Source organism: Cherax quadricarinatus, chromosome 49 (genome assembly GCF_038502225.1).
Source record: "Cherax quadricarinatus isolate ZL_2023a chromosome 49, ASM3850222v1, whole genome shotgun sequence".
NCBI lineage: Eukaryota > Metazoa > Arthropoda > Malacostraca > Decapoda > Parastacidae > Cherax > Cherax quadricarinatus.
In genome coordinates, this window is record NC_091340.1 from 6,861,278 (window position 1) to 6,876,958 (window position 15,681).

Sequence of the window (15,681 nt, forward strand, 5' to 3'; positions counted from 1 at the left end):
ACCCTCGTGTAGCGAGTAGGTTTTAATTTTAAACCTAACAAATCAACAAGTTGTACTCACACACACACACACACACACACACAGGTGAGTACACACACACACACACACACACACACACATATATATATATATATATATATATATATATATATATATATATATATATATATATATATATATATATATATATATATATATATATATATATATATATGCAATAAGATCACAGTAAACAGGTGATTTCAGAATATGCAAAACAACCAATGTGAAAGAATAGGGAAAATCCAAGCGCTTTCGTGACTACTCACTTTATTATATATATATATATATATATATATATATATATATATATATATATATATATATATATATATATATATATATATATATATATATATTTATATGTGTGTGTGTGTGGTTTTAACAGATGTGTGCCCAGCTGGCCACTGGAGTGCTGATGGCTTCAGCCCGTGTCAAGCGTGTTCTTCGGGCAGCTATCAGGAGGACATGGGGCGTGTTAAGTGTTCTACGTGTCCTCAGTCGCGTACCTCCCCACCAGGAGCTAGTGCCTTCCACCAGTGCTTTCCTCCAGGTGAGTTCTCACCAGTACCTCCCCACCATCACCAGTACGTCTTCCCCCAACCTGTTCTCCAGTTAGGTCACCCAGGTTCACACACAGTGCCCTTCGTGCATTCCTGCGTGCTCGAAATAGTATGTTTGATTAGGTTAAGATTGGTTAATTCAGCGATAGGTAAGGACTGGTTAGCTTAACGACAAGTTAGGTTTGTTAACTTAACTGATACTATATTAACGGTAGCTTGTGGTTGGGGTCATATCGTGCCATTTTGAACCTGCATTTTCTCATAAATAAAAGCTGGAGGAGGGGCCGAATGCCTAGCCTGATTAGTTTGTAAATGCTGGTGAAATGCTCGTGCTTTGGTATTAACATAGGCTACCTTCGATAGGGCGTAAGCTGTCAGTGGCCCTATAAACCCCAAGCAGAAGAAGCTAACTTGAGTGTACTGTTCTGCTTTCAGGAGAGTTGTGTGAGCGGGGTCACTACTGGAACGAGAGCAGTGACCAGTGTGAGAGTTGTCCTCTGGGATTCTATCAGGACAACGTCGGCGCCTCCTCCTGTATACAGTGTCCTGAGTCCTCCACCACCGACCATCCAGCTTCTACTTCGCTCTCTGCCTGCAAGAGTTAGTTCTTATTTGTCAGGTTTACACTACCATGCTCTCTGTTTACAAGAGTTATTACTTCTGTATCGGTTCCCTGAACCCTGGGAAATTTCCTTCTTCCAAATGACCAACCTTCACATACCTCACCCCGCTCCCCGCCCCACCCCAAAAAAATATTTCACAAAGCTTCGTCCTGAAGCTTATATGATGCCTTGCTCCTAGATAGATATTTGAGCAAACATCAACAGCTGGGCTTCCAGTCTTCAGACAAAAACTGTTTGATATATTCCTTGCACCTAAATGTGTCCCTGTACCTAAAGTTGACATCTGAATTGTAAGCGATTCACCATCGTGCATAAATGCTCTTAGTTCCACGAGTGTCATTTGTAACAAAGATCACGCAAGATATGGTAGAAATGTAGACAGTGAAGTCAGGTACACCTTTCGTAGATTTCCTCTCCTGTTCGCCTTAAACTGCATGATACAACTGATGAGCTGGCAAAGGCGCATTGTTGTCATGGACGGAGTAGACTGCAACCTTGGGCTTGTAGTTTGAGAACAATAATATGACTTCAACAGAATTTCATTAGCTTGAGACCGCGGGAGTGACACTAGGCAGTCCATCTATCATCACTATCATGCAGGAGGATCCTCGTGACCAGGGAACACTCAGTTGTATCAGCAGACTCTTGGATGTCACAAGTGCCAGGCTCCGGCTGGGCTACAAATATCTCTGAAAGGTTACGTCACCAGCTGATGTAGATGTAATTAAATGTAACTTTGAAGGTTACGTCACCAGCTGATGTAGATGTAATTAAATGTAACTTTGCCAGAGGAACTATTGTCACTCCTTGCTGCATTATGTGCTGTAATGTGAAAAAATAATGAATTCAGAGATAACTCGCTAACAGATGTTCAAGAAGTATTTTTTCTACAGCAACATATTACCAACTATTCTGGAAAAATATCCTGAGTTTGCTTATTATAAATGACTCATAACCACATATAACTATATTATGTGCCTCTATAAACACTTGGTTATCACTCACGGGATGGGTATGGAGGCCACAATGAAGACATCAAGACTCACGAAATCGTAATGACACGATTGCAAACAAACCATACCACGGGTGTGGATAGAACCCGCGGTCAGAGTCTCAAAACTCCAGACCGTCGCGTTAGCCACTGGACCAGCTAGCCACAATAAGATTCGTCCAACTAGGTATATTTCTAACCTTCCTATGGTGTAGAAATATACCTAGTTGGACAAATCTTATTGTGGCTAGCTGGTCCAGTGGCTAACGCGACGGTCTGGAGTTTTAAGACTGATCGCGGGTTCTATCCCCACCCGTGGTATGGTTTGAAGATATCAAGCTATCCTGCCCCTCGAGAGTGCAGGATAGCTCCTTCAGAGTGCAGGCACTGTATATCCCTCGTCCAGAACTCATGTCTGTCTAACCAGTTTTTCTTGAATCCCTTCACAGATGTTACATTGCTCAAACTCCAACACCACATGTAATCCTTAAAACTAATTGTCTCCGATCTGAATTATGTGTTCTGTATATTCTAACAAGGACATGCGTGTGGAGGTTATGTGGGCGAGCTATCAGGTGTGTTTGAGACGCCAAACTATCCTGGCAACTACCCGGACAACGCTCGCTGTACCTGGGTCGTGAAGCCTGCTAAAGGTCGTCGAGTTTTAGTTGTTGTACCAGAGATACGACTTAGTCACGACCAGTGTGGAGACTACTTAGTACTGAGAAAGTCAAGTGAGTAATCTTCACATTTAAGATAACACATACATTTCTGTGATATTATATATATATATATATATATATATATATATATATATATATATATATATATATATATATATATATATATATATATATATATATATATATATATATATATATATATATATATATATATATATATATATATATATATATATATATATATATATATATATATATATATGCAATAAGATCACAGTAAACAGGTGATTTCAAAATATGCAAAACAACCACTCTGAAAGAATAGAGAAATTCCAAGCGCTTTCGTGACTACTCACATTATCAAGGAACTATCTTGATAATGTGAGTAGTCACGAAAGCGCTTGGAATTTCTCTATTCTTTCAGAGTGGTTGTTTTGCATATATATATATATATATATATATATATATATATATATATATATATATATATATATATATATATATATATATATATATATATATATATATATATATAATATATATATATAAGATAAAGAAAAATTGGATATCAAATTGGGGAGGAGGAGTATGGAAGAAGTGAATGTTTTCAGATACTTGGGAGTTGACGTGTCGGCGGATGGGTTTATGAAGGATGAGGTTAATCATAGAATTGATGAGGGAAAAAAGGTGAGTGGTGCGTTGAGGTATATGTGGAGTCAAAAAACGTTATCTATGGAGGCAAAGAAGGGAATGTATGAAAGTATAGTAGTACCAACACTCTTATATGGATGTGAAGCTTGGGTGGTAAATGCAGCAGCGAGGAGACGGTTGGAGGCAGTGGAGATGTCCTGTCTAAGAGCAATGTGTGGTGTAAATATTATGCAGAAAATTCGGAGTGTGGAAATTAGGAGAAGGTGTGGAGTTAATAAAAGCATTAGTCAGAGGGCAGAAGAGGGGTTGTTGAGGTGGTATGGTCATTTAGAGAGAATGGATCAAAGTAGAATGACATGGAGAGCATATAAATCTATAGGGGAAGGAAGGAGGGGTAGGGGTCGTCCTCGAAAGGGTTGGAAAGAGGGGGTAAAGGAGGTTTTGTGGGCGAGGGGCTTGGACTTCCAGCAAGCGTGCATGAGCGTGTTAGATAGGAGTGAATGGAGACGAATGATACTTAGGACCTGACGGTCTGTTGGAGTGTGAGCAGGGTAATATTTAGTGAAGGGATTCAGGGAAACCGGTTATTTTCATATAGTCGGACTTGAGTCCTGGAAATGGGAAGTACAATGCCTGCACTTTAAAGGAGGGGTTTGGGATATTGGCAGTTTGGAGGGATATGTTGTGTATCTTTATACGTATATGCTTCTAAACTGTTGTATTCTGAGCACCTCTGCAAAAACAGTGATAATGTGTGAGTGTGGTGAAAGTGTTGAATGATGATGAAAGTATTTTCTTTTTGGGAATTTTCTTTCTTTTTTGGGTCACCCTGCCTCGGTGGGAGACGGCTGACTTGTTGAAATATATATATATATATATATATATATATATATATATATATATATATATATATATATATATATATATATATATATATAGGTAGTAGGTTGGTAGACAGCAACCACCCAGGGAGGTACTACCGTCCTGCCAAGTGAGTGTAAAATGAAAGCCTGTAATTGTTTTACATGATGGTAGGATTGCTGGTGTCTTTTGTCTGTCTCATAAATATGCAAGATTACAGGTACGTCTTGCTACTTCTACTTACACTTAGGTCACACTACACATACATGTACACTCATCTGAGTTTTCTCTGATTTTATCTTAGTTCTTGTTCTAATTACTTTTCCTTTTATATCCATGGGGAAATGGAATAAGAATCTTTCCTCCGTAAGCCATGCGTGTTGTAAAAGTCAACTAAAATGCCGGGAACAATGGGCTAGTAACCCCTTTTCCTGTAAAGATTACTAAAAAGAATAAGAAGAAAATTGTCAAAGTGGGAAGTCTGAATGTGCGTGGATGTTGTGCAAATGATAAGAAAGAGATGATTGTGGATGTTATGAATAGAAGAAGCTGGATGTCCTGGCTTTAAGTGAAACAAAGCTGAAGGGGGTGGGAGAGTTTCAATGGAGAGGAATAAATGGGATTAGGTCAGGGGTTTCAAATAGAGTTAGAACTAAAGAAGGAGTAGCAATAATGTTGAAGGATAAGCTATGGCAGGAAAAGAGGGACTACAAATGTATGAATTCAAGGATTATGTGGAGTAAAATGAAGATTGGATGTGAAAAGTGGGTTATAGTAAGCGTGTATGCACCTGGAGAAGAGAGAAGTGTAGAGGAGAGAGAGAGATTCTGGGAAATGTTGAGTGAATGCGTGGGGAGTTTTGAATCAAGTGTGAGAGTAATGGTGGTTGGGGATTTCAATGCTAAAGTGGGTAAAAATGTTATAGAGGGAGTAGTAGGTAAATTTGGGGTGCCAGGGGTAAATGTAAATGGGGAGCCTTTAATTGAGCTATGTGTAGAAAGAAATTTGGTAATAAGTAATACATATTTTATGAAAAAGAGGATAAATAAATATACAAGGTATGATGTAGCACGTAATGAAAGTAGTTTAATAGATTATGTATTGGTGGATAAAAGGTTGATGGGTAGGCTCCAGGATGTACATGTTTATAGAGGGGCAACTGATATATTGGATCATTACCTAGTTGTAGCTACAGTTAGAGTAAGAGGTAGATGGGAAAAGAGGAAGGTGGCAACAACAAGTAAGAGGGAGGTGAAAGTGTATAAACTAAGGGAGGAGGAAGTTCGGGCGATATATAAGAGACTATTGGCAGAAAGGTGGGCTAGTGCAAAGATGAGTAGTGGGGGGGTTGAAGAGGGTTGGAATAGTTTTAAAAATGCAGTATTAGAATGTGGGGCAGAAGTTTGTGGTTATAGGAGGATGGGGGCAGGAGGAAAGAGGAGTGATTGGTGGAATGATGAAGTAAAGGGTGTGATAAAAGAGAAAAAGGTAGCTAACGAGAGGTTTTTACAAAGCAGAAGTGTTATAAGAAGAGCAGAGTATATGGAGAGTAAAAGAAAGGTAAAGAGAGTGGTGAGAGAGTGCAAAAGGAGAGCAGATGATAGAGTGGGAGAGGCACTGTCAAGAAATTTTAATGAAAATAAAAAAAATTTTGGAGTGAGTTAAACAAGTTAAGAAAGCCTAGGGAAAGTATGGATTTGTCAGTTAAAAACAGAGTAGGGGAGTTAGTAGATGGGGAGATGGAGGTATTAGGTAGATGGCGAGAATATTTTGAGGAACTTTTAAATGTTGAGGAAGAAAGGGAGGCGGTAATTTCATGCACTGGCCAGGGAAGTATACCATCTTTTAGGAGTGAAGAAGAGCAGAATGTAAGTGTGGTGGAGGTACGTGAGGCATTACGTAGAATGAAAGGGGGTAAAGCAGCTGGAACTGATGGGATCATGACAGAAATGTTAAAAGCAGGGGGGGATATAGTGTTGGAGTGGTTGGTACTTTTGTTTAATAAATGTATGAAAGAGGGGAAGGTACCTAGGGATTGGTGGAGAGCATGTATAGTCCCTTTATATAAAGGGAAAGGGGACAAAAGAGATTGTAAAAATTATAGAGGAATAAGTTTACTGAGTATACCAGGAAAAGTATACGGTAGGGTTATAATTGAAAGAATTAGAGGTAAGACAGAATGTAGGATTGCGGATGAGCAGGGAGGGCTTCAGAGTGGGTAGGGGATGTGTAGATCAAGTGTTTACATTGAAGCATATATGTGAACAGTATTTAGATAAAGGTAGGGAAGTTTTTATTGCATTTATGGATTTAGAAAAGGCATATGATAGAGTGGATAGAGGAGCAATGTGGCAGATGTTGCAAGTGTATGGAATAGGTGGTAAGTTACTAAATGCTGTTAAGAGTTTTTATGAGGATAGTGAGGCTCAGGTTAGGGTGTGTAGAAGAGAGGGAGAATACTTCCCAGTAAAAGTAGGTCTTAGACAGGGATGTGTAATGTCACCATGGTTGTTTAATATATTTATAGATGGGGTTGTAAAAGAAGTAAATGCTAGGGTGTTCGGGAGAGGGGTGGGATTAAATTATGGGGAATCAAATTCAAAATGGGAATTGACACAGTTACTTTTTGCTGATGATACTGTGCTTATGGGAGATTCTAAAGAAAAATTGCAAAAGTTAGTGGATGAGTTTGAGAATGTGTGTAAAGGTAGAAAGTTGAAAGTGAACATAGAAAAGAGTAAGGTGATGAGAGTATCAAATGATTTAGATAAAGAAAAATTGGATATCAAATTGGGGAGGAGGAGTATGGAAGAAGTGAATGTTTTCAGATACTTGGGAGCTGACGTGTCGGCGGATGGATTTATGAAGGATGAGGTTAATCATAGAATTGATGAGGGAAAAAAGGTGAGTGGTGCGTTGAGGTATATGTGGAGTCAAAGAACGTTATCTATGGAGGCAAAGAAGGGAATGTATGAAAGTATAGTAGTACCAACACTCTTATATGGATGTGAAGCTTGGGTGGTAAATGCAGCAGCGAGGAGATGGTTGGAGGCAGTGGAGATGTCCTGTCTAAGGGCAATGTGTGGTGTAAATATTATGCAGAAAATTCGGAGTGTGGAAATTAGGAGAAGGTGTGGAGTTAATAAAAGCATTAGTCAGAGGGCAGAAGAGGGGTTGTTGAGGTGGTATGGTCATTTAGAGAGAATGGATCAAAGTAGAATGACATGGAAAGCATATAAATCTATAGGGGAAGGAAGGAGGGGTAGGGGTCGTCCTCGAAAGGGTTGGAAAGAGGGGGTAAAGGAGGTTTTGTGGGCTAGGGGCTTGGACTTCCAGCAAGCGTGCATGAGCGTATTAGATAGGAGTGAATGGAGGCGAATGATACTTGGGACCTGACGGTCTGTTGGAGTGTGAGCAGGGTAATATTTAGTGAAGGGATTCAGGGAAACCAGTTATTTTCATATAGTCGGACTTGAGCCCTGGAAATGGGAAGTACAATGCCTGCACTTTAAAGGAGGGGTTTGTGATATTGGCAGTTTGGAGGGATATGTTGTGTATCTTTATATGTGTATGCTTCTAGACTGTAGTATTCTGAGCACCTCTGCAAAAACAGTGATAATGTGCGAGTGTGGTGAAAGTGTTGAATGATGATGAAAGTATTTTCTTTTTGGGGATTTTCTTTCTTTTTTGGGTCACCCTGCCTCGGTGGGAGACGGCTGACTTGTTGAATATATATATATATATATATATATATATATATATATATATATATATATATATATATATATATATATATATATATATATATATATATATATATACATATATATACATTATATATACATACATATATATATATATATATATATATATATATATATATATATATATATATATATATATATATATATATATATATATATATATGTATACATTCATTAGCAGTGTGCTGTTATATTGTGTTCTTATGTGTTCAGGCCTACTAGTTCATGCAAGACGAGTCTGTCTATGCATTGCAATAGGCCTACTGGTCTATACTAGGCAGGTCTTACTGCAGTAGACTAAATGCTATGCAGCGTCTACCTAGTATATAACTACCGTAACAATAATAATAATAATAATAATAATATAATTAATAATAATTGGTTGTTATGTACCGGCAGAGTCACCGTACAGCAGTGTCACGTTTGAGACGTGTTCCAGTGTGGAGCGTCCAGTGGTGTTCACTGCCAAGTCACGTCGCTTGTGGGTTCATTTTCGCAGTGACTCCAACAACACTGACCGGGGTTTCAGAATACAGTTCGTCACCTATAACAGTAAGTTACAGTGCCTTTGTAACGAGGTTTCACTGATTTTATTGTAGTGACTCTGCTGGTGCAACGTAACGTCTGATTTTGTGAGGGGTAAGTAATACCCCGTCACTGTATCAGTCCATACCACGGGTGGGGTTTGAACCCGGGGTCAGAGAGTCTCAAAACTCCAGACCGTCGCGCAGTGGCTAACGCGACGGTCTGGAGTTTTGAGACTCTCTGACCGCGAGTTCAAACCTCACCCGTAGTTTGGTTTGTTTGCAATCGTGTCATTACGATTTCGTGAGTCGCTGTATCACCTCGTAAGCGAAACGTATCGCTTCGCAATTTTTCGTATGCGTCTGGGTTACACCTTGTTTAGTACACCTTGTTCTCGCCTATATGTGGCTGCAGGGGTCGAGTCACAGCTCCTGGTGTGATACACCTGGTGCCATATACAACAATTTTATTTTCAAATATATTTATTTACAATACTATAGTACAATCTCACTCATAACCAACAAACGGAAGGTAAACCTCTACACGACATTTCGGTCTGTCCTGGACTGTGATAAACGACGTTTCGGTCCTTCCTGGACCATTATCAAAACTGACATATCTAAAACGTACAAAGGCATACCCAAATAACCAGCACATAGGAGAGAGGAGCTTACCACGACGTTTCGGTCCGACTTTGACCATTTACAAAGTCACACTAACACAAAAGATAGGTATAATGTTTGTCAGGAAACAGGAGAAGTGTTTCCTGACGTGGGCCCACAGCTGGAGCTTTAGGTTGTCTGGCCGAGACCTTCCGCTTAACACAGAAGAGTGAGGGAACCAATGTATATAGGCGATGGGGACACTTTGGTGTGTTTACTCTAGAAATGGTTATAATCATGACCATAATCTTTAAAGGGGTGGACGGGTAAGCCAGCGAAAGTCTTCGGTCAGATGACCAAAAGCTCTCCAGCTGTGGGTCATCATATGACTAAGACCCGCGCTGGGAAACACTTGTCCTGTTTCCTGACAAACATTATAACTATCTTTTGTGTCAGTGTGACTTTGTAAATGGTTCAAGTGGGTCCGAAACGTCGTGGTAAGCGCCTCTCTTCCATGTGCGGGTTATACGTGTATTGTTCCAGTCACGGTATTGCGCCATCAAAGACTTTGCGATTTTGTTTTGTTTTATATTTTTTTCAAGACTGCCTTATTAGTTTACGTTACAATAACAACAACAACAAATATTGATCATTGTCAATGATTTATTGTAAATTTATTAGGAATTTATTGTAGATCTAGTTTGTGTATTTGTGTTTTAATATACAGTAAAATTTTGAGAGCTGGAGTTGCTGCTCTTGGCGGCACGTCGACCTGTTTGTATTTATATTCAGAAATATTCTTGTGGAAATAATGATGTGTATACAATACTTGAGATTTTTTTCTCAGACATTTCGCCCTTTGTATGTTTCATGAGTTTAATACCTGGTGGGTGTGTCCTGGAGTATACCTGGAGGGTGGTTCCTGGAGTATACCTGGAGGGTGTGTCCTGGAGTATACCTGGTGGGTGTGTCCTTGAGTATACCTGGAGGGTGTGTCCTGGAGTATACCTGGTGGGTGTGTCCTTGAGTATACCTGGTGGGTGTGTCCTGTAGTATACCTGGAAGGTGTGTCCTGGAGTATACCTGGTGGGTGTGTCCTGGAGTATACCTGGTGGGTGTGTCCTTGAGTATACCTGGTGGGTGTGTCCTGTAGTATACCTGGAAGGTGTGTCCTGGAGTATACCTGGAAGGTGTGTCCTGGAGTATACCTGGTGGGTGTGTCCTGGAGTATACCTGGTGGGTGTGTCCTGGAGTATACCTGGTGGGTGTGTCCTGGAGTATACCTGGTGGGTGTGTCCTGGAGTATACCTGGTGGGTGTGTCCTTGAGTATACCTGGTGGGTGTGTCCTGTAGTATACCTGGAAGGTGTGTCCTGGAGTATACCTGGAAGGTGTGTCCTGGAGTATACCTGGTGGGTGTGTCCTGGAGTATACCTGGAGGGTGTGTCCTGGAGTATACCTGGTGGGTGTGTCCTTGAGTATACCTGGTGGGTGTGTCCTTGAGTATACCTGGTGGGTGTGTCCTGTAGTATACCTGGAAGGTGTGTCCTGGAGTATACCTGGTGGGTGTGTCCTGGAGTATACCTGGAGGGTGTGTCCTGGAGTATACCTGGTGGGTGTGTCCTTGAGTATACCTGGTGGGTGTGTCCTGGAGTATACCTGGTGGGTGTGTCCTGTAGTATACCTGGAAGGTGTGTCCTGGAGTATACCTGGTGGGTGTGTCCTGGAGTATACCTGGTGGGTGTGTCCTGGAGTATACCTGGTGGGTGTGTCCTGGAGTATACCTGGAGGGTGGTTCCTAGAGTATACCGGAGGGTGTGTCCTTGAGTATACCTGGAGGGTGTTTCCTGGAGTATACCTGGAGGTTGTGTCCTGGAGTATACCTGGAGGGTGGTTCCTGGAGTATACCTGGAGGGTGTATCCTGGAGTATACCTGGTGGGTGTGTCCTGGAGTATACCTGGAGGGTGTGTCCTGGAGTATACCTGGTGGGTGTGTCCTGGAGTATACCTGGAAGGTGTGTCCTGGAGTATACCTGGAGGGTGTGTCCTGGAGTATACATGGAGGGTGGTTCCTGGAGTATACCTGGAGGGTGTGTCCTGGTGTATACCTGGAGGGTGTTTCTTAGAGTATACGTGGAGGGTGAGTCCTGGAGTATACCTGGAGGGTGGTTCCTGGAGTATACCTGGAGGTTGTGTCCTAGAGTATACCTGGAGGGTGTGTCCTGGAGTATACCTGGAGGGTTTTTCCTGGAGTATACCTGAAGGGTGGTTCCTGGAGTATACCTGGAGAGTGTTTTCTGGAGTATACTTGGAGGGTGGTTCCTGGCGTATACCTGGAAGGTGTTTCCTGAAGTATGCCTGGAGGGCGTTTCCTGGAGTATACCTGAAGGGCGTTTCCTGGAGTATACCTGGAGGGTGTTTCCTGGAGTATACCTGGAGGGTGTTTCCTAGAGTATACCTGGAAGGTGGTTCCTGGAGTATACCTGGAGGGTGTTTCCTGGAGTATACCTGGAGGGTGGTTCCTGGAGTATACCTGGTGGGTGTTTCCTGGATTATACCTGGAGGGTGTTTCCTGGAGTATACCTGGAGGGTGTTTCCTGCAATATACCTGGGGGTGTTTCCTGCAGTATACCTGGAAGGTGTGTCCTGCTGTATACCTGTAGGGTGGTTCCAGGAGTATACCTGGAGGGTGGTTCCTGGAGTATACCTGGAGGGTGTTTCGCCCTCTATGTTTCATGAATTCAGTATAGATAAAGCATGGATAAAACACGATCTGTAAGGGATTAATAAGGTCTAGTGTCTATCCCTATTTCCACAGCTAACAAAGCGGGTGGGACTAGAACCCACGGCAGGCGAGTTTTACGAGTGTTACACCTAGTAGCAGCTCTTGTTCCGGGGAATTTTGACCCCCTCCCCCTTACTCCATCAAACCTGCGTACCTCACATTCGTATTTAGAGCTTCTCTGTCAACACAATTGTAATTTTGATTATTTTTTCTCTTATAGAGGAATATGACAAATTACTCAACACGATCGTCAAAGATAATCGCCTCTATTCACTTCATAATCACCTGGCGATTTTGAGGGTGAGTAAATTGCACATTTTTTTGAGTTAATATATATTTAGCATTTATTTTTTATTTATCATCGCACTATATAAATATATAAATAAAAAAATGGATGAGGACTCGAACCGTGGTATCAAAATCACTGTTCCAATCCTGTTTATTCTTCTGTTTATGTATTTAGACGTTTGATAATTGTATATTTTGTATAATGCATAGATTTACTGTTTGTTTAGTGTATAGTCACTGTTCAAGGTAACAGCGAGAGGCTTATATCTCTGTGTATACACACTGAGAGTTGTATATCTCTCTCAACATATATACACCGAGAGGTATGTTTCTCTTTGTATATACACCGAGAGGTGTATGTCTCTCAGTGTAAATACACTGAGATTTTCTTTAATTCATTTTTTATGGATTAAACTATTCTTGAGCTGCAGAGAACAGGTTACGTGTAGCATTTAATTAATATAAAGTCAACACGACGTAATCCCAGCCCTTCTTGGACTCAGAGGAAACCAGGATATTGATTTCAAAAATAATAATAATATAATAATAATAATAATAATAATAATAATAATAATAATAATAATAATGTTTCCACAGGATCGAGAATTGCTGCCTCGCCTTCTGGAAGTGGTAGCTGAGCCTATTAAATATTATGAGTATGCCAGAGAAAAGGATAAGCTATTTCCTTCCTCGTTCATCAGGCTACTCACTCCTAAAGTGCGTAGGTTCTTCTCCTACAGGAGAAGAAAGTGATTATGTAACAGGGTATATACACAGATTTTTTTTTTATGTAAACTGAGATGCGTGATTGAAACTACGCAGTTGCATGCACATAGGACGTTTTCATTGGATATGTTTCGGTTCTGGGACCTTGATCCCTGGACCAGGTACCCGAACCAGGTACCCGGACCAGGTACCCGGACCAGGTACCCGGACCAGGTGCCTTCTACCTAGAGAAAAATGTACTTCATTCAGTATGTATACAATAAGTGTTTACATTCTCCCAATCTTAGTAGGTGTTAGAGTATCCCTCACTGGTGAACAGGTGACATGCACCCTTAATGACCATCGTGTAGTCCATAGGTTTTAAATTCAAGAACACTATACCTACAAATCATTTTTTTTAGAATTTAAAATTATTTTTGTGTCATAAGATTCCATGTTAATTATTCAACCCAACAGAAACATTATTGACATTTAGTAAGAGATCACAGGGTAGATGGATATAAACAGAGTGGTGTATATTTTTAAATGTATATACACTGAAAATTTACTTTAATTTCTATTTAAGTGCTTAAATTATTCTTGACTGGTGGTGCGTATAAGTGATATGCAGCTTTGAGGACCCTCATGTAGTCAATAGACTTAATTTAAACCTAACAAACCAACCCTTTAGCAAGACTCAGTCGATTCAAATGAACTTTTAGGGACTCGATATTGCATCAGCTCCCAATGGACCTATAAATCCCCAACTAGAAGTGAATTGTTAGGGCTCGATACGGCATAAGTTAACAATGGCCCTATAAATCCCCAACTAGAAGCGAACTGTTAGGGCTCGATACGACATAAGCTCCCAATGGCCCTATAAATCCTCAACTAAAAGTTAGGGCTCGATACGGCAAGGGGGCAACAGTTATCAGTAACCTTATAATCCCTTAAAAACAACAAGAACTGAATTTTTGATACTATAAATTGCTTTTGAACTGAAACTGAGTAATTATAAGCTTGATAAGTGTTGCTAGCATTGAATGAGAGGCTATGAAATATATGTTTGTGTAAATAAGTATGATTTTAATTTATGTAAGCACATTGTTTTTCTCTGTTGTGATCCTGTAGTAGGCTAAGGATGCTACTGTATTTTATTTAGTCATTTACCAATTCATGGGACTTGGAGCTATGACTTAATGCTGTCTATAACGTGACGCGCAACTTCAGTTAGTGATAGACTGTGAGATGACTCGTAGTAAATCAGAGACAGAAAAAAAAACTTTATTAAAGCAATCTTTCACTGCTAAGTTTATGTTAATGGTACACAATACAGATAAGTTGATGAGTAAGACACCCGAGTAACTCGACAGTGAAGACGTTTCGCCTCCTAGTATGTAACTGCATCAAATTGAAAAAAGCCACAGGTTGACAAAATGTCTTCACAATACACATCAGGTGTTGTACATGTTACTTTTTCATCAGCCAAACTACTTTATTAATTAACTTAATAAGAGTTCTAAGTAGGCGAAACGTTGGTTTAATAAAAGATTGCTCTGTGCGTCTGTGAATGACTAGTCTGAAACAGTTGAACCCCATCGCGTTCCATCATCCAGATAACGGAGAGTTTGATGTCCTCTAGTATGTTACAAACTAACCCTTTCTAAGGCAACTTTTTTACCTTTATAACTCTCATAGCTTTTTTTAATGAATTCTTGACAGTGAGACCAAAAAATCATTATTACCACTTCGATTACAGACGATTGGGAAACACGTCTCCTCAGTCAAGAACTATACTGCCTCACATCTCACCTCCCTGCTCCTCCTGGGTAGTAATTGCATATACAAATACAATTATTTTTATTTCTTTATACGGTGCAAAATGATGTATGCAATTTACACTTAATAAAATATGGGTAGGCACAAAAAGAAGCCATTAGTATGCATTGCATCTCAGGCAAACTAATCCTAATGCTTAAAGACTACTTAAGCTTTAGACATGTACTACTAATTCAGTGGGATTTCTTATGCAGTCATAATTCGCTGACTTACTACTTGAGGATGATGAAAAGTTCCTCTGATAATCTGACACATCACACAGTTACTGCGCCATGATTGGCCTCAAGAAATTTGCAAAGTCAGCTAAACAACAGTAAGTTAATTAATGGTCACAAGAACGCTCTAGGGGTGAAAATATTCAGCTGAAGTATGCAGTCTCTGTTGGTGCTATATATATATATAGTTTTTTCTTTCTCTGGTGCTACAAAACTTGCATATTTTCTCGTGAGATTGTAATGTCATGTTATTTCTTGTTAAACTGCATTAAAAATTATCTTTACTGTGCTATATGTAACTTCTACCATAATTCTGAAGTAGGATTCTCTCGTATCTAAAACTGCTGTTGTGGCAAAGAAACATGCTTATTTTATATTTTATTTAAAATTTATATATGCATTAGATATAACTGGGATATTCAACATAGATAAACGTCAAAAAGATGATGGTTACAATGGCTTGTCTGTTTGGGCAGTGAGGCTGCCTCACTACCTTCCGTAAGTCTTAGTTATTTGATACAGTTGAAAATTAATAAAATATAAACAAT

At 39.9% G+C, this 15,681-nt stretch overlaps 1 protein-coding gene across 7 annotated transcripts in view; it reads left to right on the forward strand.

The window, feature by feature from the left end:
- The window catches only part of LOC138854107 (signal peptide, CUB and EGF-like domain-containing protein 1), an 84,014-nt gene extending 68,333 nt beyond the window's left edge, over positions 1-15,681 (forward strand). For all 7 annotated transcript variants that reach the window (XM_070095156.1, XM_070095155.1, XM_070095157.1 and 4 more), the window contains exons 16-21: positions 428-592; positions 1,038-1,202; positions 2,756-2,950; positions 8,575-8,727; positions 12,307-12,386; positions 12,972-15,681. In XM_070095156.1, coding sequence (XP_069951257.1) covers positions 428-592; positions 1,038-1,202; positions 2,756-2,950; positions 8,575-8,727; positions 12,307-12,386; positions 12,972-13,127 — 914 coding nt within the window. In that variant the 3' untranslated portion in view covers positions 13,128-15,681. The remainder of the gene's footprint in view (positions 1-427; positions 593-1,037; positions 1,203-2,755; positions 2,951-8,574; positions 8,728-12,306; positions 12,387-12,971) is intronic.